The 23,947-nt window shown below is 37.8% G+C and overlaps 1 protein-coding gene across 1 annotated transcript in view; it reads left to right on the top strand.

Annotated features, from left to right (window-relative positions):
• The first annotated feature begins 4,393 nt into the window (after positions 1 to 4,393).
• The window catches only part of RCOR3 (REST corepressor 3), a 29,896-nt gene continuing 10,342 nt past the window's right edge, over positions 4,394 to 23,947 (top strand). The window contains exons 1-6 of the mRNA XM_083367679.1: positions 4,394 to 4,650; positions 5,632 to 5,688; positions 16,019 to 16,096; positions 18,787 to 18,839; positions 19,756 to 19,917; positions 23,207 to 23,331. Coding sequence (XP_083223805.1) covers positions 4,482 to 4,650; positions 5,632 to 5,688; positions 16,019 to 16,096; positions 18,787 to 18,839; positions 19,756 to 19,917; positions 23,207 to 23,331 — 644 coding nt within the window. The 5' untranslated portion in view covers positions 4,394 to 4,481. The remainder of the gene's footprint in view (positions 4,651 to 5,631; positions 5,689 to 16,018; positions 16,097 to 18,786; positions 18,840 to 19,755; positions 19,918 to 23,206; positions 23,332 to 23,947) is intronic.

Here is a 23,947-nt window from a genome sequence, read left to right as displayed (position 1 = left end):
AACTGCATAAGGGATTCAGAAATATTCTTCAAATATTTGTAGTTATACTCTATTTTGTACTAGTCAGATATCATCTCGGAGACTTTGTCTATATCTGGAATGACATTTTAAGGATTCAGACTAAATGGAATGGTCAATAAAACAGCAAAGATATTAATGAGCTTGTAAACTATGTAGAACGATTGCAATCTATGCATCTTTAACTTTGAGATACAATAACCAATAGCTGAAAGAGTATCACAACATCCCAAGATTAGGAAGCATATTCTCAAATTAGTTTGATTTCTACTGATTGAATTACCAGAAATCTGAAGTTTTCTTTACAACAATAAGTTATTTATTGGGCTTATATGTTGATCAAATCATCACCATCTTTGAGCAGTTAACATGTCCACTTCTGTAAAATAAGGTTAGGAATTATTCATACAGTAAAGTCTACATAAAAAAATAACCAATTCAGAATCTCACACTGGTGACAATAAACAGGTACAGTAAACAGACCAGAAAATCATATTACAACAAAGTAAACTACAACACTACAATAAAAACTAGTATTTTAGAATGAAAAAAGCAAAGAAAAGAGGAAAGACAAAATTGCAAAAATCAAAGAAAAAAAGGATTATAAAAATATTTCCAATTTTCTTTTACAGCAGTTATCAGTATATGTTGGAAAGAAAACCTAGCACTTTGTTTTTATATATGACATCAGCAGCAAGGTTGCTATATGCCCAAAGATGGAAAGAGAAATATAGAATGGGTTCTGAAATTAATGGAGCTAGTCCAGTGCTGAAATTGACTGTTTTGCTTAACTTGATTAAATTTCTTACTATTAAGAGAATATCTTATGAATATTCATATTTTAGAATGTTTATTAGTATTTTATTTTAAAGATTAGCATCATTTGTTTAAAGCTAGAGAAGTTGTTGTTATTATTTCTGGACTAAAAGAAACTCGAAGGTCATCTTTGTTATAAGTTTGATGAATTTTTGTCATTTTGTTTTGCTTTTCCCTTTTCCCTTTTATGTTAGTCTTTTGATATTTGATTGTGAAATTTCATAAAGATATTTTAAAAATAATAAGAGGTTTCCAATCATTATTAAACCTAAGCAATGTCTCATCACTAATTAAAGCAATTTGTCCATCTCAGCAAGTTCCATCATCTTGACTATTGATTTCCCCTTTATGGGTAAAGTTGATTTTTTTTAAGCTTTGTGTATTACACAATCTTACTCCAGTTGTCATATATGATAAAGTTCCATAATTTTTTCCAGCTTATAAATGAATCCCAAAATAAAAGTCTCAGGTTTCAATTGTATATGAGTCTTTAGAATCTTCTGTATTATTATATGTAATTGATTCCAACATTTTCTGGCTTTTTTACTTGCCCACCAACCATAACGTGTCCTTTCTTGTTGGTTATAGTTCCAGCATAAGTTTGAAGAACATTTAGACATTCTGGATAGTTGTTGTATGTACCAACAATACCTTTTATAAAATTTATGTTTAAGATCATGACATAGTGTAAATTTCAATCCTTTCAACCATATTTTCTCCCACTGATCCAATTTACATTGTAGCCAACGTTTTAGCCCATTTTACCATACATTTTCACTTCTTCCTCTTCTATTTCATATTTCAATAAAAAGTTGATACATTTTAGTAATAACATCATTTGTACATAATTCCATTTCAAATTCATCTTACATTGTTCAAAATCCAAGTTATTTTATCTAGTTTAAATCTTTCTAATAATTACCACTAACCAGAATATACTTTTACCATGAGCTCTCGTTTTTATTTTACATTCTCCTTAACAAAATTCTAATGCATCAAAGCAAACCAATCATTTATGTCTAGTCATCATTTCTATTCTATAAAATGCTTCCTGTGCTGAGATCCAAGGGATTTACCTAGGGCAGGGGTAGGCAACCTCGGCTCTTTTATGACTCTTGGACTTCAACTCCCAGAATTCCTGAGCCAGCCATGCTAGCTCAGGAATTCTGGGAGTTGAAGTCCATGAGTCATAAAAGAGCCGAGGTTGCCTACCCCTGGCCTGTGATGGCGAACCTTTTAGAGACTGAGTGCCCAAACTGCAATTCAAAACCCTCTTATGTATCATTGAGTGCTGGGTGGGCATGGCCCTTTGGGTGGGTGTGACCCATTGGATGGGAATGGCCCATTGGGTGGGGATGGCTGCAGTGATAACAGCAGACTGGGTGGGACTAAAAAGTTCAATCAATCAATTCCAACTTTGCGAGAACATTTTTTTTCCCCGCGAGAAGTTGAAATTGATTGATTGAACCTTTTTTTGCACACAGTGGCGGAGGCCTAAAGCGAAAAGGTTTTATAAAACCCAGCTGAAGGCCTAGGACTGGGGCAACGGCGTGCATGCCCATAGAGAGGGCTCTGCGCACCACCTATGGCACCCGTGCCATAGGTTCGCCATCACGGGCCTAGGGTTGTATGTTTCATATTCTCAAGCTGGCACATCTAACAAAATGAATTTTAAAAGCTGCATTAATCTTCATTTTATTGTACTTTAGATATCCATGCCACCCAAATCTCAAACCATTCTAACTCCAAAAGCCTTCTGTTTTTCACTACATCCATTCTTTCATTTAGACCAAGCAGCTGTAAAAGTCAGGCTTTAATGGCCTAAACTCCAGGAAAAACTTCCTAGTGCTGGAAGAAAAGTCTTCATCATGGTTCCTCCAAGCGGGGAATAAACATGGCGACTGCTTTGGGAAGAAGGTTGTAGTTTATTGCAGAGGAAAGCCAGACAGAAAGATGGATCCAACAGAAAAAGAAGGGCTGAGCACATGCGGGTAGTGGGTTTTTATACCCCCTGGACTCTATTGTCTGGAGTTGTTTCCTGTTTCAAGCTTTGTATTTCCTTTGACACGTATTCTGTCCTGAGCCTAGGTGTGCCCCTCCAGGATTCTTGCTGGTTGTCTGTCCCAGCCCACCTCCCTGGGGCAGGGGTATGTAGATTTTAGATGTCTGAAGTCTTCTTAGCTTCAACCTTCCTGAATGATTTACATCTGCATTTCTATAGTTGGTTCCTGCTTGGGGGAGGGAGACGTGGGGCTATTAAGAAAACCTGGGCATGCTTTTCTGCCTCTTTAACTTCTTTTTAGGAAATGTATTTTCCCACCCTTTTAATATTTCCTTCTCTGGGGAGCTGACTTTCCACACTAGTTTTCTGGGGAATTCAGAGAGAAAGTCAGTTTTCATCAATAATGCTTCATGTGTTTTGTCTCTCCAGACTAGCCTCCATCTTTGCCATTCCTTTGGAGATCTTCTAGAAAGGTAAAATATATGCGAGACCAATTCTGCTTAGTTTCAAAGCCTAAACAAGATCAGCCAGGAGTTGTCAACTGCTCAGACAAAACACCGAGTGCCAGATGCATAAAATGGTTTCAGTTATAAAATGACATATGGAATATTAGGAATAAAATCTGTTCCTAATATAATAGCAAGAACAGTTTGGCAGTGGAACTACTTAGCAAGAAAAATGGTGTGTTTCCCTTTGGGGGCCGAGTTCAAGCAGACTAGGTGGCATCTGCCTGGGTTACTTTTGAGTTCCTACCCTGAATAGTTGGATCCCAACCCACTTGATTCATTTCACACGTGGTAATCATTCAGCAATGTTGAAATTACAGTTAAGTCAGCCCAAAGGACACCTGCTTAAGCATTAACTTCAAAAAGTCCAGAGTATTTTTGTGACTATAATTTTCCTGTAACCCCAGAGGATTCCCCCCAGAATGTTTGCGCCCCCCCTCCCTTCTCACTACCCCCTGGAATATGAAAGAAGTTTTCATCCTCATCTTCCTCCCCTTTCATCGTGCCAATAACCCGAATCGCATCACGTTTACGCCTCACACTTTAAAACAGTGAAGCATAAAAATACAGGGTGACAAATTTCACAAGCCATGAAAAAAGTGCCGGAATGAGAGCAGAGAACATCAATCCACAATTGCCAAAGGCACGCTCAAAACGGCGGTGCAAGCTCTATTTAACCCGGGAGCACATCCTCCTCCGATAAGAGAGAATCCAACGTGCGCACGACCGGGTTCACGCGAGGGGTTCCGCCGAGCTGAAGGAAAGCAGTCTCGGCGCTCGGTAACCGAAGAGCAGCAAGAGCCTTATAAAGCGGCGCTCAGATAGCCGCGGAAGGAGCGGTTCTGCCAACTGCGCGCGGCAGAAGACAGCAGCAAAGCTCCGCCGCTACCGCCTTCGCCGAACGTTCCCAACGTGTGAGGCTAGATCCGGCTGGGCTGCGGCGGAGGGATCCCCTACCCGTGGGCGGAGGAGACGAGTAAAGTGAGGGGGGGAGAACGAAGGAGGCGCCGGCGCCGCGGCGGCCCGAGCCGCGGGGGGGGGGCGGGGGAAAGGGGCACCAACATGGCGGCTCCACATTAACTTTCCCCCCCTTCGGCAGTCGCTGCCACCGCCGGCCGCCCCTCTCTTGGGTAGCCGTCATGCCGGGCATGATGGAGAAAGGAGCCGAGCTCCTGGTGGGCGCTAAGAACAGGGCGGCCCCCAACGGCACCAAGAACGGCGGTGGCGGCAGCAGCCCCGGTTCCAACGGGAACTTTTACGAGCCGGAAAGCGGCAGCGGTGGCGGCGGTGACAGCGGCGACGAGCACGGTGCGGGCTTTATCTTCCCCCACCCTTTTTCTCCGAGCGGGTAGACTTGGGCCTAGTTACGTCGCCCCTCTGTACTGGCTGGCTGTGGCGACTGCACTGAGCCTCTATAGTCTGTGTTGGGGTGTATGCGCGAGCATGCGCGCGCGCGCTCGTGCAAAAGAGTGTGAGGTGCGCGCGCGATAGGGTCTACAGGGTGCGGATAACGTGAGTGTAGAGGTGTACGCGCTCGCGTTCTCTATTTCCCTCGGGCGCGCGCACGCTATTTTTGTTTGTGTGTGTGTGTGTGTGTGTGTGTCTGTTTGTCCGTCTGTCCATCATCCGTCTATCCCGTGGAGAGTGGGTGTGCATTTTCACAATGGGCACACGTGTAATGCAACCGCAGTTCAGGCGCGGTACTGCATGGCATTTTACGTGTGTGAACAACCGTACACGTTTAGTGGCATATAACCTTGCGAACGAGTACGTTGTGGGTGTCTGACTATGAAAGAAGGATTGCCATGAAGTGTGGTGCACGCAGGTCGAGCTACGTGCAGCCCTTTCTGTCTTGTTTTTCTCTGCTAGGAATGCATTCGATACATACACCCACGCAACATTGTGCTGTATCAGCACAATAAAGTAAAGGGGACTGTTTCTGTTTCTTTCTGTATTTCTTTTAACACAATTGTTGCCTCTCTGGAAATTAATCCATACCTGGAATGTTAAAGGGAAGTAGGCATTTCTTTTTCCGGTGTATATGGGGGGGGAGGAGAGTAATCTCTTTTTTTTCTTCTTTCTCTCTTTCTACTTGTTCTAAGGCTTTGAGGCTATCAAAGCAGCAAGGCTTGTGCTTATTGGTAATTGTCTATTGCATTGTCTGTGATGCTTCTCGATCACAATCTTCACATTTTAATTTGTAATGACTATACTTCAATCATTGAAGAGAAAGGCGTCCTTTCTCCTCCGCCCCTCTAAGAGATGCATTTATTTTTTCTTCCATTGCAGATGTAGGAATGAGGGTCGGAGCAGACTATCAAGCTCGCATCCCTGACTTTGATCCTGGTAAATATATATATATATATATATTTAAAATTGTAACTTGATATCTCTGTGCTATTTTCAAAAATGGGAGCTTATTGCATGTGTTCATTATAATGGCAATGTAATTGAATGCATTCTGTTGAATATTATGTGAGGGTGAAAGGAGGAGAGTTGCTTTGGTGAAGGTTAAAGGTGTAGGAGTTTCTTTGGCACCCCTCCCCCAAGGCTTTGTGCAGCTTGTTCATGGTCACTGAAGGTTTGCAGAGCCAGCTTTTGCTGTTTGGAAGTTGAAATAAGCAGGCCTTATGTATGGAGAAGGTGGGTCTTCCTGTCTAAGTAAGAAAGAAAGGATTTTAAATTTTCAAAAACTTACCTGTCTTGCATCTACAGTAGTTTGAAAAGAGTATTTTATTCCAAGAATATTGGAAAACCATGCTTCCTTGATTTTCCAATATTTAAAAGTGGAGAGTAATGAAGTTTTCAATATAATAAGTAATACTTCTGTTCCCCATGTGATGATGGAATAGACAAACTTGCATTTCTTGACACTGACTTAGTCTTAATTTGCATGTACTGTATTAGCAGGGCATCACTATTATCCAAATATAGTCTTATTTCTAGCCATATCTACAAGGAAGCACTACTAACTCTTATTTTCCGTAGACCTGGACAATCTGTGTCAGTTGATTACTGCTGCCATAATGGCGCCCTTCTCTTGAAACTATTACTTCACTCCATGGTGATTCTGAATCTTTTGTTTTAAAAAAGAAGCAAACTGTTTCTCTTTTTTAGAAATATTTCATTATTGCTATTAAAAACTTGTCAATTATAAATGTTTAATTTTGTAGCTAGAAAATTGTCTCAACAATAAAAAGCTTCAAGTTTAGTTTTGTTGTACATGTCATATATACTGTTGGCTTTTGTTTCTATTTGTCATATTTTAAAATATTGTCAGTGGTTGACAGAATTTGTGGTTGGATTCTTGATTTTAAAACTGCTTTTTACTTTTGCATATGTAATATAAATTAAGTAATACTCTAAACAATACTAGTAAAAGAAGAATTTGCAATTGAAGTATTGTCCATTCTCGGTTTGTTGTGTTTCTTGTTTGTCCCCAGAAGTTTCTTTGATATGCTGTTTAGACATTTAACAAAAGTCATTTGGCACTTCACAGCTGTTATTGTTCCTGTATGATAGAGTTCCTATTTAGTATAGTTGTAGATAATTTGGGATTGTCATATTTGTTTACAATTCATCCATTTGGTCTCAACTATAAGAGAAACATAATCTATGTATGCAATTCATCAGATAGGTTGCTGACGGCTGAAGTGTGAAACAACTCATAATCACCTAAGTTTATTATGTATTCCATAAAACTTATTGAGTCAATTGATTAATAATTTCACAGAACTGGATATTTATAAGAAAATAGCAGTAGATGACAACAACTTATCTAATAGCTTTTTCTCTCTGACCAACTTAACTTCCAGGATTATCATTTGTCATTTTAAAATATGTTTTAGTCTCCAGTCCCCTAATCATCTTTGTTGCTCTTCTCTACTCTTTCTAGAGTCTCAACATCTTTTTTTCTTTGTAGTATTCCAAGTGTGGCCTTATCAAGGTATTATAAAGTGGTATTAATACTTAACGTGATTTTGATTCTATCCCTCTGTTAATGCAACCTAGCACTGGGTTGGCTTTTTTGGCAGCTGCAGCACATTTCTGGTTCATACTTAAATGATTGTCCACTAGGACTCCAAGATCCCTCTCACAGTTACTACTATTGAGCAAGGTATACTATACCTGTGCATTTGTTTTTTCTTGCCTAAATGTAGAGCCTTACTTTTTCACCATTGAATTTCATTTTGTTAGATAGCGCCCAATGTTCAATTCTGTCAAGATCCTTCTGTATCTATAATGATGATGATGATGATAAGAGTTGGAAGGAACCTTGGAGGTCATCTAGTCCAACCCCCTGCTCAGGCAGGAAACCCTATACCATTTCGGACAAATGGCTGTCCAGTCCCTTCTTAAAAATTTCCAGTGTTGGAGCATTCACAGCTCCATGTTGGAGCATCTTAACCCTATTTTCTGGAGTGTTGGCTATTCCTGCCAGCTTGGTGTCGTTTGCAAATTTGATGAGTTCTCCATCTGTCCCTCATGAAGATGTTGAAGAGCACTGGGCCCAGAACAGAGCCCTGGGGCACCTCATTAAACACTTCCCTCCATGTAGTTGCAGTTCCAGTGAGGACCACATGCCGAGTATGGCCGGTCAGCCAGCTAGGAATCCATCTGGTGGTGATTCTGTCTAACCCACATTTTTCTATCTTATCATGTAGTAGGTTGTGGTCTACTTTATCAAATGCCTTACTGAAGTCCAAGTAAATTATATCCACAGCATTCCCCTGGTCCACTAATTTTGTCACCTGCTCAAAGAATGCAATAAGATTTGTCTGGCATGATCTGTATTTGACAAACCCATGTTGGCTTTTGGTAGAGATTTTGTTTGCCTCTAGGTGTTTGCTGATTCGTTGCTTGATTATCTTTTCCAGAATCTTCCCAGGTATTGAGCTGGGAATATTGAGCTACCTATCTATACTACAGTGCTTCTTGAGCAGTGGTACTGGTATTAAAGATTTATGGAACATGTTAAGAATGGATTGCTATTAGTATTTGGTGCCTATAGTGTGCCAGGCTAGAAGAATTGTCTTGATTTCTCATGTACTCTCTTTCCCTAAGTTTACTTTCTATTTTTTGCTCAATAGATTAAACCCATGAATTTGGTTTTTATGTATTTTACCTAGTTGTTTTCTTTAATTGAATTCTCTCTACTATTTAAATTTTACATTTACCCAGTTTACTTTCCCTAGTAGAAAAGTATCGATTGAATAGCAATAGCAATAAGACTTATATATTGCTTCATAGTCTTTATCGCACTCTCTAAGCAGTTTACAAAGTCAGCATATTGCCCCCAACAATCTGGGTCCTCAAGCTACTGACCTTGAAAGGATGGAAGGCTGAATCAACCTTGAGCTGGTCAGCAGTGACCAGAGTCAGCCAGCAATACGCAGTCTAACCACTGCGCCACCAGAGCTCATATAATATTTTATAATAATTTTATTATATTACTCATATCTTTTCTGTTCAGTAGGGAATTTGAAATATCAAAGTCTAAACATTTTCATATGAGAAATCACCCGGTTTGAGATGGATGACATGTTACCTAAAGATATTTTCTTCATTTGCGCTTACCCATGACATGAACATGCTCTGGCATTTTTTTCTTCTTCTTCTCATCTCGACCCATACCCGAGATAGTTAAAGTTGCCCTTAGCTGTTCCTTGACAAAATAATGCTTTCTCCTTTAAGCAGACAACAAGCTGTGGCAATTTGTAATCTGATATGTTTCATCAAGTGAGTCCTTTTGGTAACACGATCAAAAGATACCTATCAGCATGGTATCTATTGGGTGGTATAGGGTATATGCCTTTTCTCTCGAGCTTTTGTTGTGATTTCAGAACTATTCTACACTGGGCAGTAAGAAAGTGACTCTTACCAGATTGGGCTCTCTTTTGCATCCTTGGGGGGAGTGGGGAGCTCAGCTTCAAGGCTTGGACGAGAAAAGTTGCAGAGAGGGAAGAAAAAGAGAGAAGTTCTCTGTGTTGCTTTATGGTGAAACTCCTGCTGTGCCTATCAGCTTTTGTTTAGGCTACTCTTGAACATGAGAGTAGTACTGTTCTGGAAGATCACTGAAGCCATGTCAGAACGGAGACCAAGTTGATAGTCAAGCTCCCTTTGAATGTGCTCATGCAACATGTATGTGCAGAATCAGCAAATTTCAAAAAAAAAAGACTAAACCTACCATTCTTACTTTCCCCTCAAGGCCTAGGCCAGGGGTAGGCAACCTCGGCTCTTTTATGACTCATGGACTTCAGCCGAGGTTGCCTACCACTGGCCTAGTACCATTCCATGTTAAGGGGAGGCTCTGGTAAATGCTTTCATGTCAGCTGGAGATATGAGGGAAGGGAAGGGAAAAGAACTTCTTTCAGTTTCCATTGTAAAGTGTCCAATGTGTCACAAAGAGAACACGGTTTGCAGATGTTGTGTCTTCCAGGTTAGTTATTGCGGGGGTGGGTGGGGGGGTGCGGACCAAATTTTATATCAGGACAGGCACACAGTACTTCCACTTGGTCAAAAGAAAGAACCCAAAATGACCTGGGGACACAAGCAAAATACAAAAAGAAATTTACCAGTTAATTAAGAAGAAATCAAATTATCTGAATGATAAAATATATGCCAGTATTGTTACCATAGAATTAAACTGCTATTTAATAAAAAAAATGGGAAAATGAAGAATTTTCTTTGGTAACTTATTTAAAAAAAGCCTTCACTATGAAGGCTTGCAGGGAAGCTAGGACCAGGCGAAAGGTAGGGAAATCCTGAAAAAACCCAGAAAATGTGTGGAAAATTATTTTTTTCTCTTTTCTACTGCTGTTGGAGCTACTACTATTACAACACCGTTCTTTGTGGCGTTTTTCTGAAATAGTTGAATAAATGGAAAGATCATTATAAAATGTTTCCTAAAAGGTTCTTTTCAAATTAAGATAAAAAATTGGATTGTTCTTGGAAATACATCAATTTAACAAATATTAATACTTTATTAACATGGTTATTAATAACAATTAACAAATTAACAAACCACAAAAGGACAATGAAGTTTATTCCGCACAAATTAGATTATGATGTTGGATTTATATGATATGCTAAAAGTTTTTAAAAGGCTCAGAAGTCAAATTGCTGGTAGTATTTTAGGTTCAGAAAAACTGAAATGATCAGCTAATCACTTTATTATATAGCAAATATTATTCCCTCTTTTTTCTCACCTTGTTTTGCCTTTGAAATGAATGCTTTTCATATCAGTGGTATAGCAGGGAACATAATATACAACATTTTTCTTTTAGTTTTTCAGTTCCTTGTTTTCAGATGAGTTATAGGTAATCCTAGACTTACAACCACAATTAAGCCCAAAATGTATGTTTCTAAGTGAAACATTTGTGGAGTTTTGCTCCATTTTGCAATCTTTCTTGCCAAAGTTGTTAAATGAATTATTACAGTTCTTAAGTTAGTAACATGTTTGCTAAGTGAATCTGGCTTCCCCATTGACTTTGCTTATCCGAAGGTTGCAAAAGGTGATGACATGACCTGACCCCAGTCACCAGTTGCCAATTATCCAGATTTTGATCATGTGACCATGAGGATGCTGCAATGGTTGTAAGTCATAAATCGCTTTAGTGCGATTTGTAACTTTGAATGGTCACTAAATGAACTGTTGTAAGTTGAGGACTATTTGTATTTGGTGTGTTTTTTCTGCAACATGCAATAATAAAATATGCTAAATTTCTAGAACTGGTTTAAGTTGCAACAAAAAAATTAAAAATTAAAAGTAAATTAAATCAGTAAATGTATAATTCTTGCATGATTTAATTATATTTTTCAGTTTTCATCTTGTATTTCTAAATTAATTGTATGCAGTATTTTATCTTCAACATTATCATATATAATTTTTAGTATCAGGTAAAATGTCCTTGAATTTTTAATACTGATATTAATTTTTTACAATAAAAATAAAAGTATAATAATTCTGCAGGCTGGTTAGTTTTTGATAATATTATAGAATAATTACCTTTTCCTTCTATTAAGACCAAATTTTATTTTTATTTGTTTACAAAATTTATTACCCTCTTTTTGTATGACTATAATTTAGCAATGCAGTATAGATGCCCAGAACCCGGCTGGGTGTTTTATCATGTCTTTTCTTTTACTAATTATCTTCAAGGATATTATTCTAATTTCTCAGCAAGAATACAGGTAGTCCTCAGGCTACAACAACAGTTGGGACCAGGATTTGTGTCACTAAGTGACATTATAAAGTACAATGTCACGTGACCACACTGTTTAGCTGTGGCAATTCCGGCAATCCTGGTGACCACCATTAAGCAAGGACTGCTCATTACCACAACTTCCAACTTCCTGACAGCATTCCCATTGATTTTGCTTGTGGGAAGCCAGCTGGAAATGTAAGAAATTGTGATCATGGGATATTTCAACAGCTGGAACTACGAGGATCCATCATAGGTACCATTCATTCAGTGCCATCATAACTTTGAACAGTTGCTGAAAAAATGCTCATATTCCAAGGACTACCTATATCTACCTTTGTGTCCTGGTTTTCTTCATTGATCATGTGATCATTTTATTTACTGACTTGCCAATCATGGTAATTTTTAGATGCCTCCACACAGAAATCATTCCGTGTCGCACTCAGATTCCTGTTGTATGCCAACTAGTCATTATTAAATGTATAAATAAATGTATATTATAAAACATTTATTTATTTCAATTTATATGGCTGCCATCTCAAATTCATAATTGAGCAGCTAATAAAAAATTTAATATACGGCTTTAATAAATACTTCATGTTTTCTGTAGTTATGGTGTTCTAGATTTTATCTCAGTTTGAAGATATTAGAGTTTGGGAATCTTTATTTTCTTGTTTTGAAAACATTCCTAGGATCTTTGCCACAAGTTGAATTCAGAGTTAATCATAGTAAAATAGATCCATTCAAATCATCAATTCATGACAAATCTGATTTTGGTTGATCTTCCCTAAATGTGATTATATATCCTAAAACACATATATGAGATTTTTGCTCTAATGGGGAAAGACTGATCACTGTTCTCACAATCCTTGATATCAGCACCTTAGGATGGAAACAGATTTCATCTTTAATTACTAATGCTCATGTTTATTTAGCATCACAAGTGCTAGTACTTTTATTGCTGACTGCATTCAATCCCTATTAGATTAGGTGCATGTGACTGAGGTTTGACTATCTATTGCCCATGCCTTGTTGACTACCTATCCTATCTTAGGCATGTTAAGTTTGTTTTTGCTGTTTTCTCATCTTTCTCTTTTCTGCATTGGGAGACTTTCAGCTTACGTTCTTATCACATTTCCACATCATGCTTATATAGATTAATGATTAAGCAATGACTGCTGGTCTTTTCCTTGAGTGAGTATGGCAAGTAAGCTACCTGGTATTTTTGGCCTAGGTTAGCATGATGTAGGAACACAGGGCTATGATTTCATTTGCTTTCATTAAACTGGAGAGTCAATTATTTTTTCCTCTACTTTATGTGGTTTCATTGTCAAGCTTCTAGTTTAATGATGCAACAGTCCGATGTTTATGTATCATGCTTAAACTAGGCTAAATGAACTACCGTATTTTCCGGCGTATAAGACGACTTTTTAACACATGAAAATCTTCTCAAAAGTTGGGGGTCGTCTTATACGCCCAGTCGCCTTATACGCCGGAAAATAGTAAATCCTCAGGAGCAGAGACGTTAGTGGAAACGGACAAATCCAGCGCTCGAGAATGGCGAAAGACGGCCTCCTCATAAATAAACCGACCAGCCCAACCGAGGCTGAGGCTCCAGCTTACCGGCATCCTAGGGCAGCAGACCCTTTTTTTTTTTTTTTTTGGGAAGGGAGCGGGAGTTAAGCGCGTGCCGAGCCGCCAACGCTCGGCGAGCACGAGAGCTCAAGGGAGCACGGGAAGCCAGGCGGAGGCCGACCTGACATGTTCGCGCGGAGCTGAGCTTCACCCGACCCTGGGAGTTCGACTTCAGGGCGTGGTGCCGTGGCCAGACCTACAGCAACACCCGCCCGGGAAGGTGCAGCTCGGGAATTGCGACAGGCAGACCGCAGCGGAAAGCTGGCGCTGGGGCTTCAGCAACCCGGGGTTGCCCCTCCGCCCTGAAGTAGAAGGCGGCCTTTTGAAAAATAAATATTATAATATGTGTGGGGGTTTTCCCCTTTATTTCTTTTTCCCCTTTCTGTATACTCCAGCGATAACTTATGCAAGTGAAAGGAGGAAAAACCCCGAGTTTGCATTTTCTTGGAAAACTTTAGAAAAGTACAGCAAAATGCAGGGGAGGGTAAACGGGCTTCTCGATCTCAGTGCCATGCAGGGCTCCTTCTGGTTTCTAGTTACTTGGAAACTCGGGGCTTTCTTTGAGGGAATCTCAAACTTGCGGCGCAGGGCTGAGCCCGTTTCTTTCACCACCACCACCCGCCCTCCGCCGCCCTTTTCATTAACTAACCTACGGAAATAACCACTTTCTTTCAGACCTGGTGCCTTCCCGAAGTGTTGGGCCACAATGCTCGTCGCTCCTGGCCGAAACAGCCAGCACGTGTGGCTGAAGTAGAAGGGGGCGCCAACGCGAGAGGAGACGAGGTTTAGGCGAGGCAGAGCAAAGCTGATCTCGAGGCCAAAAGCTCTTGATAAACCTTCACCTAATTGAGAAGCAGCCCTGACTTCCTACTTACCCGTATTTTCCGGCGTATAAGACTTTAACCCATGAAAATCATCTCAAAAGTTGGGGGTCGTCTTATACGCCCAGTCGTCTTATACGCTGGAAAATACGGTATTGTCAGCATTTTAATCATGCATATAGGAGAAACAGGCATAATGCATTATCATGAGCATGGATAAATCTGAGCAAATCTGCCCTTTGTTTCCCCTACCAAGAGACTACTTGATCAGGAATTCAGTTGTAATTTCTTTTCTTTTTTTAATATTTATTCAAATATATTATAGGGCCAACAATTTTAGATACATAACTCTAGATAGCTAATAATCAATAATACTCTAATATAAAACTGTATAATCAATATTAAGAATAATCCAAAGTAAAGAAGAAAAACTGAGGTATTTTAATTACACAAAAATAAATACTTGAGCTTCAGCTCCCCTAACATCCTAGCCCTAATGCCATAGTGAGAAAAAAAAAGCCCTAATGCTCTAGGTCCGGGGTGTGAAACTGGCGGCCTGCAGGCCATACGCGTCACATGCAGGCCATACGCGTCACATGCAGGCCACACCCTCAGCTCCGCAAAGGCAAAAAATGTGATATGTCACGATACATCACGTGACGTGATTGAGTTTGACACCTGTGCTCACAGCCTTTCAGACTATAGAGGGTCAAGGTCTTCTGAATCTCAGAGATCCATGATAAGGCATGCCTGCTTAGTCCCGCAAGATGACACTATTTAGTAGTGGAAACCTAAGTATGTCCATTTTCTTTGCCCATTCTCTGCTTTTGCCAATTGCCTGGTGTGAGAACATTTATTTAGTGAATAATATGAGTGAACATATTTTTAAAAAAATTGCTTCCCCCATCAGTGTGGCCCTAAAGCTTTTTATTCTCAGACAATTTTATTTTCATCTCATAATAGGATACATTTGGAGCTAGTGGTAATCTTCAACTCTAACACTTCACAGCATTTCTATTAATGATGTAGAAAACTAATGGTAATCCTTCAGGAAGGGTTGAATAGTCTCCGAGTTGGAAAATTTTGCTTTAAGCAACGTTTTTTCAGGACATGTCTCATAGCATTCAGTGATATGAATTAGTAATGATTCCTGGTGGCTTTACAAAGTCCTTATTGTTTTCTTGATATCAGCAAAGAAGCGGCTTGCTGTTGCCTTTTTTTGACTTTCCAATCTAGTCTAAAGCCCTAGGATTTTCTGGTGGCTTCCCATCCAAGTAGTAACCAGAGATGAAGCTTCATAGCTTTTTAAGATAATCTTTTCTAGATGGTGCTACTTGCTACGACAAGGGTTTGAGAAGCAATATAATGTAAAGAATGCATTATATTCCACAACCTCATAGGAAAATAAGTAAGAGGTTCAGTTTGTATTTCAGATTTAATTTTTTCTGTTACCCCTCTTGTTAATTATTTTGCAAGGATAGATAACAGCTATCTTTCATACGCATTAACTATGTCTTCCCTTACATGGTGTTAAGAGCTTTTTCTTAAGATAACTTTTTCATAATAGGGATAAGAATTAAATGTATTATTCTAGATCAGACATGTCAAACTCACAATGTCTGTCATGTGACGTGCAATGTATCGGGACAATTTTGCCATTGCCGGCAATGGGGTGGGCACAGCTTTCATGTGACACATCCGGCCCATGGGCCAGCAGTTTGACAACCCTGTTCTAGATGCTCAGCACATGAAATTATTTTAGATGTACCAGGGGTGGTGACTTTTGAAAGCAAAGTTCTCATTGGAATGAATTCTAGCCTATGCTACTTGAAAAAGTTTTCCATTGTTTCTGTGTTTCATTACTGACAAGGTGAAAAATACAGAATAGTTTTGTCTAATTGCATATTAATAAAACATTGATCAGGTTATGCTTCCTTTGACTTAATACGTTTTAATATTTTTATTATCTCGATTAGGTATTCTTTGAAGTACTGAACATATTAACTTGTCTTTCAGGAGCTACAAAATACACAGATAAAGACAATGGAGGGATGCTTGTGTGGTCTCCTTATCATAATATTTCTGATGCCAAATGTAAGTTTGATAAACTGCATTAAATAGAGTCCTGGGAATTAATATGTATAAGGATTACATCACAGATTATAAATCGCAACATATAAAACATTTCATTGCACAAATTAATGTGAAACTGATGTGCAGGTGATACAAGCATAGATTTTTGCTCTAAATGTATATATCTGATCAGTCAATAATCAGTTATTACCTGTCTGTGGATATTGTATTGATTTCTATTTGAAAATGCTACTTGGAATTTTATAATGTGCAGAGCATCTCTGATGCATGTACTGCTTTAAAATGTTAAAATGCTTTTTAAAAGCTACATCTTGAATGCTATTCCAATTTTGTGTTTTGACCTCAGTGCAATGAATAAGTTAAATTTTTGGGATGTAATTGACCTATCTAGTAAAAATTATCCAATCTAATAAAATATTTGCAAAACTTTACTTAGTACCTGGTGGCAAAACCCTTGTTGGCAATCACAGAGGTCAGATGTTTCTTGTAGTTGGCTACCAGGTTTGCACACATCTTAGGAGAGATTTTGTCCCGCTCCTCTTTGCAGATCCTCTCCAAGTCATTAAGGTTTCGAGGCTGATGTTTGGCAGCTTGAACCTTCAGCTCCCTCCACAGATTTTCTATGGGATTACCGTCTGGAGATTGGCTGGGCCACTCCAGGACCTTAATGTGTTTCTTCTTGAGCCACTCCTTTGTTGTCTTGGCCGTGTGATTTGGGTCGTTGCCGTGCTGGAATACCCATCCATGACCCAATTCAATACCCTTGATGAGGAAAAGTGGTTCTTACCCAGGATTTGATGGTACATGGCCCCATCCATCCCCCTTAGCAGAAAAACACCCCCAAAATATGTTTCCATCTCCATGTTTGACGGTGGGGATGATGTTCTTGGGGTCATAGGCAGCATTCCTCCTTCTCCAAACACAGTGAGTTGAGTTGATGCCAGAGAGCTTGATTTTGGTCTCATCTGACCACAACACTTTCACCCAGGTCTCCTCTGAATCATCCAGATGTTCACTGGTAAGCTTCAGATGGGCCTGTACATGTGCTTTCTTGAGCAGGGGGACCTTGTGGACACTGCAGGATTTCAGTCCTTCCCGGCATAGTGTGTTAACAATTGTTTTCTTGGTGACTATGGTCCCAGCTGCCTTGAGATCATTGAAAAGATCCTCCCGTGTAGTTCTGGGCTGATTCCTCACCATTCTCATGATCATTGAAACTCCATGAGGTGAGATCTTGCATGGAGCCCCAGACCGAGGGAGATTGACAGTTATTTTGTGTTTCTTCCATTTGCGAATAATCGCACCAACTGTTGTCACCTTTGCACCAAGCTGCTTGGCGATAGTCTTGTAGCCCATTCCAGCCTTCTGTAAATTTACAGTCTTGTCCCTGACATCCTTGAACAGCTCTGGTCTTGGCCAAGGTGGAGAGTTTGGAATCTGATTGATTGATTGCTGCTGTGGACAGGTGTCTTTTATACAGGTAACAAGCTGAGATTAGGAGCAGTCCCTTTAAGAGAGTGCTCCTAATATCAGCTTGTTACCTGTATAAAAGACACCTGGGAGCCAGAAATCTTGCTGATTGATAGGAGATCAAATACTTATTTTACTCATTAAAATGCAAATCAATTTATAACTTTTTTGAAATGCGTTTTTCTGGAATTTTGTTGTTATTCTATCTCTCACTGTTAAAATAAACCTACCATTAAAATTATAGACTGATTGTTTCTTTGTCAGTGGGCAAACGTACAAAATCAGCAGGGGATCAAATAATTTTTTCGCTCACTGTAGATTGTTGATATTTAATACGTTTATCTGCATCTCAATTCAGAAAATAGTTACAGTATAAGAGAAATGGCATCAAGTTAACAAATACATCACATTTTTATGTTGCATATTTCAGGACTTAAATAAAGTCTTCACCTTCATATAAGCTTGTAAGCCGCCCTGAGTCTTGGGAGAAGGGCGGGATATAAATGGAATTAAAATAAATTTAAAAAAATTGTAAATAAAGTCTGTCCTTCTAAATGAAATATTCTTGCTCCCTGTTTTCTATCAGACTTTCTGAGAATGTCACATTTATCTCTCCACGTTAGTTTTATACTTTTAACACTCTTCATCTGATTCTTCTCTTTCCTTGCTACCTTATTTAACCATTCAGAGATCCAAGCTGCTGTTCAATAAAGATCAAGATCCTTTAGGTGCAAAAAAGGAAACACTGCATTGAATCTCCTTGTATTGCACTCATATTTGAGTGTAATATTATTTCATTGAAGCAGAAAAAAGCTAGAAGGAAGAAAACTCAAAGTAATATAGCTAATGAAAAGGTGTTTGAAAGCTCTGCTGTAGTAATGAGTTGGATTTTTGACTTTCCATAGAATTACTTCAAGATGGGCCTTTCTGTGCTTATGGTTCGATTTCTTACTGCCCTTGAATAATGCTGCAGGAATTGCAGTTTTGATGAACAGCTTTTTTCCCTTCCTATAGAATCTCATATTTTTAGAGATGTGTAGAATTGAAGCACACTATAAAGATAAATAAAACTATAATTAACATAAGTAGCACAAATATTATTTCAGTATTTAAATAAACCAGAAAGGAATAATATGTAATAGGGATCTATGATCCTAAAATGTGGGGGGTTTTTTTGTAAATATATTAGAAAATAATTCTAGCATCCTTCTGTTACACAGTGGATGAATATATTGCTATAGCAAAGGAAAAGCATGGATACAATGTGGAACAGGTAAGAGTTTTAAAAGATTAATTACCGGTAGTACAAGACAATTTAGCATTTTACTTTGCAAGGCTTTGTTTGATAAGTAAACTATATAATCATAAAATAGTGCCTATTGTTTTAGAAAACAGAGAAGTAATGTTCCATCTTTTGTTTGTTCTAAAGGAAAATTTTAATGTTTCTGAAAGTAAAGGGGGGAAAGGGGGCATTCAAGTATCCCCAGGAAAGAGTTCTATAATAAACGGGTCATTGGTAAAAGTCTCACTTCTTATATCAACTAACCTAACTTCCAAAATGAGTGGAACGTAGTGTTAAACTTCAGATTTGATTTGAATATGAAAAGGGAAGATTTTCAAATTACCTCAATGTCAGCTTGTTTAGAAAATTAATGAAGCCTTTGGCCAATTAAAATGTCAACTTCCATTAGATGTAGCCAGCATTGTCAAAGATGATGGAGCTGAATATTTTAATCCCAAATTACAGTTTTTTATTTACACAAGTGTAGTTATTTCAGTGTAAATATTACTTAAGTTCTGTAGCACAGCAGATACTCTTCAATAATCTACTTGAAACTTCTTTGTGAGAATAAGTCAATAATGTAGAAAGGGCAAAATTCCCTTTTTTAAAGTAAACTCTTTGAACTTGTTCATGTAGAATATAAGCAGAAGCAAGGGATTAAATGGTGGTAACATTGTTTGCAACAATATACTGTACAATGTGAAGCTGTGCATTTCCTTTTTCTTTTTTTTTACATTAGAATATATAACTTGTATTGGAGAAAGTCAAAAACATTTAAGTGCAGCTAGGTGGGTAAAATGTGTCTTCTGACATACCTAGATGTGATCTTGCACATCATTAACATAAGAAAGTAAAAGGTCAGTATGGCACACCATGAAACTTATACCTGCTTGGTTCTTTTTTAAAGGCACTTGGAATGTTGTTCTGGCATAAGCACAATATTGAGAAATCCCTTGCAGATCTCCCAAATTTTACACCTTTTCCAGATGAGTGGACAGTTGAAGATAAAGTCCTCTTTGAACAAGCTTTCAGTTTCCATGGAAAAAGCTTTCACAGAATTCAACAAATGGTAAGGAAATAAACTGCTGATAACCCCACCCTTCAGAGTATTTCACAAGGGTCAAGAGAGTAAGTGGTATATGATTGAAGACAGTGGCTAAGGCAAACTACAGTATGACATGCTAAGAAGCACATTTTTCTTTCCCAAATAAAAAAATCTGTTTTATTATGATCTAATGGCATATACAGAAACTACTCCGAAAAGAAAAATTCAAATTCATTGAAATAATACAATAATGATGCCATAGAAAAACAGTTCCCCCAAATTTTAAGATTCTCCAGATAGGAGTTCAGAATTATCCGGAATGAATGACATAAATTTATAGAATATGAAAATTAATACAAAAAATCTACAAACATTAAAAGAAATTTTAAAAATTACAAAATGGATGAAAAGATACAAAATCATATTTCCTGTTGATGGGTATAAGAGCATCAGAAGCAAAGAAAGATGAAGTGTAATAGGAAATAAGCTCTCATTAGGAAAATTCACACACTCAAAGTACTTGTCTTTGTTCTAGGGAAACAGGATCATTGTATAAAGCTGCAAAATCCAAGTGATGCAGGTGCACTTACAGAGTCTCTTCTTAAAGGCAGGCATACGTGTGTGCATATAGAGACAGATACATATACATACACACATACAGAGAGGGAGACAGAGATTATATTGATTTATAATATTTCCAACGATAGTTACTGGTTAAATTGTGCATTTGGTGTGAATTAAAACTGACGATATATAGTACTTAACTAATTCGTGGTGTACATTTTGGTGTGTTTATTCTTTTTCATTTTAAAAGGTAAGATCTACATTTATTCATTCCAAATTTTCTTTCTTCAGTTGGGAAGATGTATTTAACAGTAATATAAATCTGTCTTCCAAGTTCCATCCCTTAACAGAAGCTAGAACTTGAGACAACTTTAGCTTTAAAAAATAAATATTAGAAGTAAAAGGAAAGCATTTGTTAATAATTAGTAATAGATTTATAAGGCTAGTGCTGTTTCATCTGAATTAATGATTAAGGTAAATTCCGCTTTTTAAGATTAAGAAATAATAGACATAAATATGCTATATTCCATCAAAAGAGGACCCTTTATGTCAGTGTGTCTCAACCTTGGCAACTTTAAGATATGTAGACTTCAATTCCCAGCCAGAATGGTGACTGGGAAAGTCTGGGATTTGAAGTCCACATATCTTAAAGTTGCTAAAGTTTAGAAAAACTACTGTAGCAGGGTGTTGGGGTTTCCATATAACAGTTATAAAACAGTAAAGAATGTGTTTAGGAAAAAATCAGTATTTTTCTTAACTTTTTATCCTTTTCCCTAAATATTCTAATTGAGTTTTTATTGTTCCATTATTAAACAAGAACAATTCATAGATACCATTCAATTGGAAGAGTTATTTAACTGGCTTCCATAATTCTACCTGACTTAGAAGAGTTCTCAGTTGCCTTCCTCAGTGGTGTATGGTCCAAGAGGCTTATTAGAATAGCTCTCTGCAATTCAGCAAGCATGCCTGTCTGGTTCTTTGATTTTGGAAAGAAAAACCTCCTCAAGTTAATGTGCCTTGCTCACATTATCCCAAGGCCAAAAGGTTATGTTAAACAAATGTGTAGGTTAATACTAGCTATCTGTCACATTTATTTCTCCTGAATGCTTTATTTCCCATATGAGTACAGATAGAGAGATATTCTAGAAAAATGAAAGTTGCCATGTGAATATTTGCGCGGCTTGGCATACGTTGCCATAGTTATAATTTCTATATAATCACTTGTCCAGTATTGTTAGTCCTTTTCAAAGTCTCAGACTTACATGTATCACTGAGCACGTTACAGAACATTGTCTTTGGTAATTCCTTTTTTAAACATAAAAGTAAACATCTGCCAAATTCCACACGTGGCCCAGATTTTATATTTCTATAATGTGTGAGTGAATTTAAATTTAATAAATGTTCAGACTTGAACATTGGGTGCTATCTAACAAAATGAAGTTCAGTGGTGAAAAAAGTAAGGTTCTATATTTAGGCAAGAAAAACCAAATGCACATTTATAGTACAGGGGGTACGTTGCTTGAATAGTAGTAACTGTGAGAGGGATCTCGGAGTCCTAGTGGACGATCACTTAAATATGAGCCAGCAGTGTGCTGCAGCTGCCAAAAAAGCCAACACAGTGCTAGGCTGCATTAACAGAGGGACAGAATCAAGATCATGTGAAGTGTTAATACCACTTTACAATGCCTTGGTAAGGCCACACTTGGAATACTACATCCAGTTTTGGTCACCACAATGTAAAAAAGATGTTGAGACTCTAGAAAGAGTACAGAGAAGAGCAACAAAGATGATCGGGGACTGGAGACTAAAACATAAGGAACGGTTGCTGGAATTGGGTATGTCTAGTTTAATGAAGAGAAGGATAAGGGGCGACCTGATAGTGTTCCAATATCTCAGGGGTGGCCACAAAGAAGAGGGGAATCAAGCTATTCTTCAAAGCACCTGAAGGCAGGACAAGAAGCAATGGATGGAAACTAATCAAAGAGAGAAGCAACGTAGAACTAAGGAGAAATTTCCTGAGATTTGGAACATTTAATCAGTGGAACAACCTGCCTCCAGAAGTTGTGAATGAAGTTTTTAAAAGACTGAACAGCCATTTGTCTGAAAAGGTATAGGGTTTCCTGTCTGAGCAGGGGGTTGGACTAGATGACCGTCAAGATCCCTTCCAATTATTAGTATTATTATTAATATTGTTATTTTACATAAAATGCATAAATAAATATAAGAATGGATTATATAAATATAATGCTTTAATATTTGAAGTTGTATAAAGCCTGTGAGATAAAACAAAAAAGCACTTAAAATCTTGGAGACAAGCTATGTCAAAAGCTAAAGAACTTCAAGATAAAAAATGGTACAATACAAACTCAGTTATATAATTTCATCAATCATTTTTTGTTTTAATAGATGCTTGTAATATTTTGTCTTACCATTATGAGATTATATTTAACAGTTTATGGAATCTAACTCTTGTGTACCTGCCCACCTTGTTTTTCTCAATAAATGTGTAGATAAGGAAACAAAATTGTAGCAAATGGCTTTAAATGTGTACTTTTATTTTTTTATGTTTTATTCACATTAAGGAATGTTCTTTATATTTAAAGAACTTCCTGTTTTACTATTAATCTTCAGTAATATGTATTTTGTTTACAAAATTATACCTTATGATTTTTTTCATACATACTAAACTATGTGCCAATTTTTCTATAGCATTTATAACTAGAGTCTGCATACTCTTACCATGTTTCAGCTTCCAGACAAGACTATTGCAAGCCTTGTAAAATATTACTATTCCTGGAAGAAAACACGTTCTAGAACAAGTTTAATGGACCGCCAAGCTAGAAAACTAGCTAATAGAAATAATCAAGGTGATAGGTAAGCAATGCAATATCTGTTTTAAACAAGTAACCTGTTTAGAGAGAGTAATTCTGTTTGTTTTTGTCTTCCTTTGACTGTTTCAAGTTTAAGGGAATAAGTTCTATGCCAGTTTTGTCCATTTCCGTGCTTTCTAGTTTGTTGAAAGTATTGGTTCCCAGGACCGCAAACATTGAAATTCTGAAAGTTCCCAACATTTCTGAAGGACACCCAGTTGGGGAAAACTGTTCTATTTCTCTGTACCTGTTTTTGTTAAGCAGATGGAAATCCCACTTCTTTACATCAGAGCATAGAATTTGTTAAATTATAGCCACAGATATTTTTGTGTTATTATAAACAATGAAAATAAAATGCTGTATGCTGCATGTTCGACCTTGTGGTCTCACATATATAGTTCTATTGTTAGAAATAGCTGAACAGACACTTCTTAAATAGCCCTCCCCTCATTTCTAAATACCTTGCAAGGTAGAGAGGAGTTCTTTAAGATTTATTTACAGAGCCTGTTTCTATAATTACATGGATTTGTTTAGATCATTGAAAAAGCAATATCATAAAAAACACATAAAAGCAATTCTCATAATTCTTTCCAATGCATACATACAAGACCACAGCAGTT

This window comes from Vipera ursinii (assembly GCF_947247035.1).
Source record: "Vipera ursinii genome assembly, chromosome: 1".
In the NCBI taxonomy this organism is placed as follows: Eukaryota; Metazoa; Chordata; class Lepidosauria; order Squamata; family Viperidae; genus Vipera; species Vipera ursinii.
Note: the sequence above shows the minus strand (reverse complement) of the source record. Positions and strands in the feature narration are given on the sequence as shown.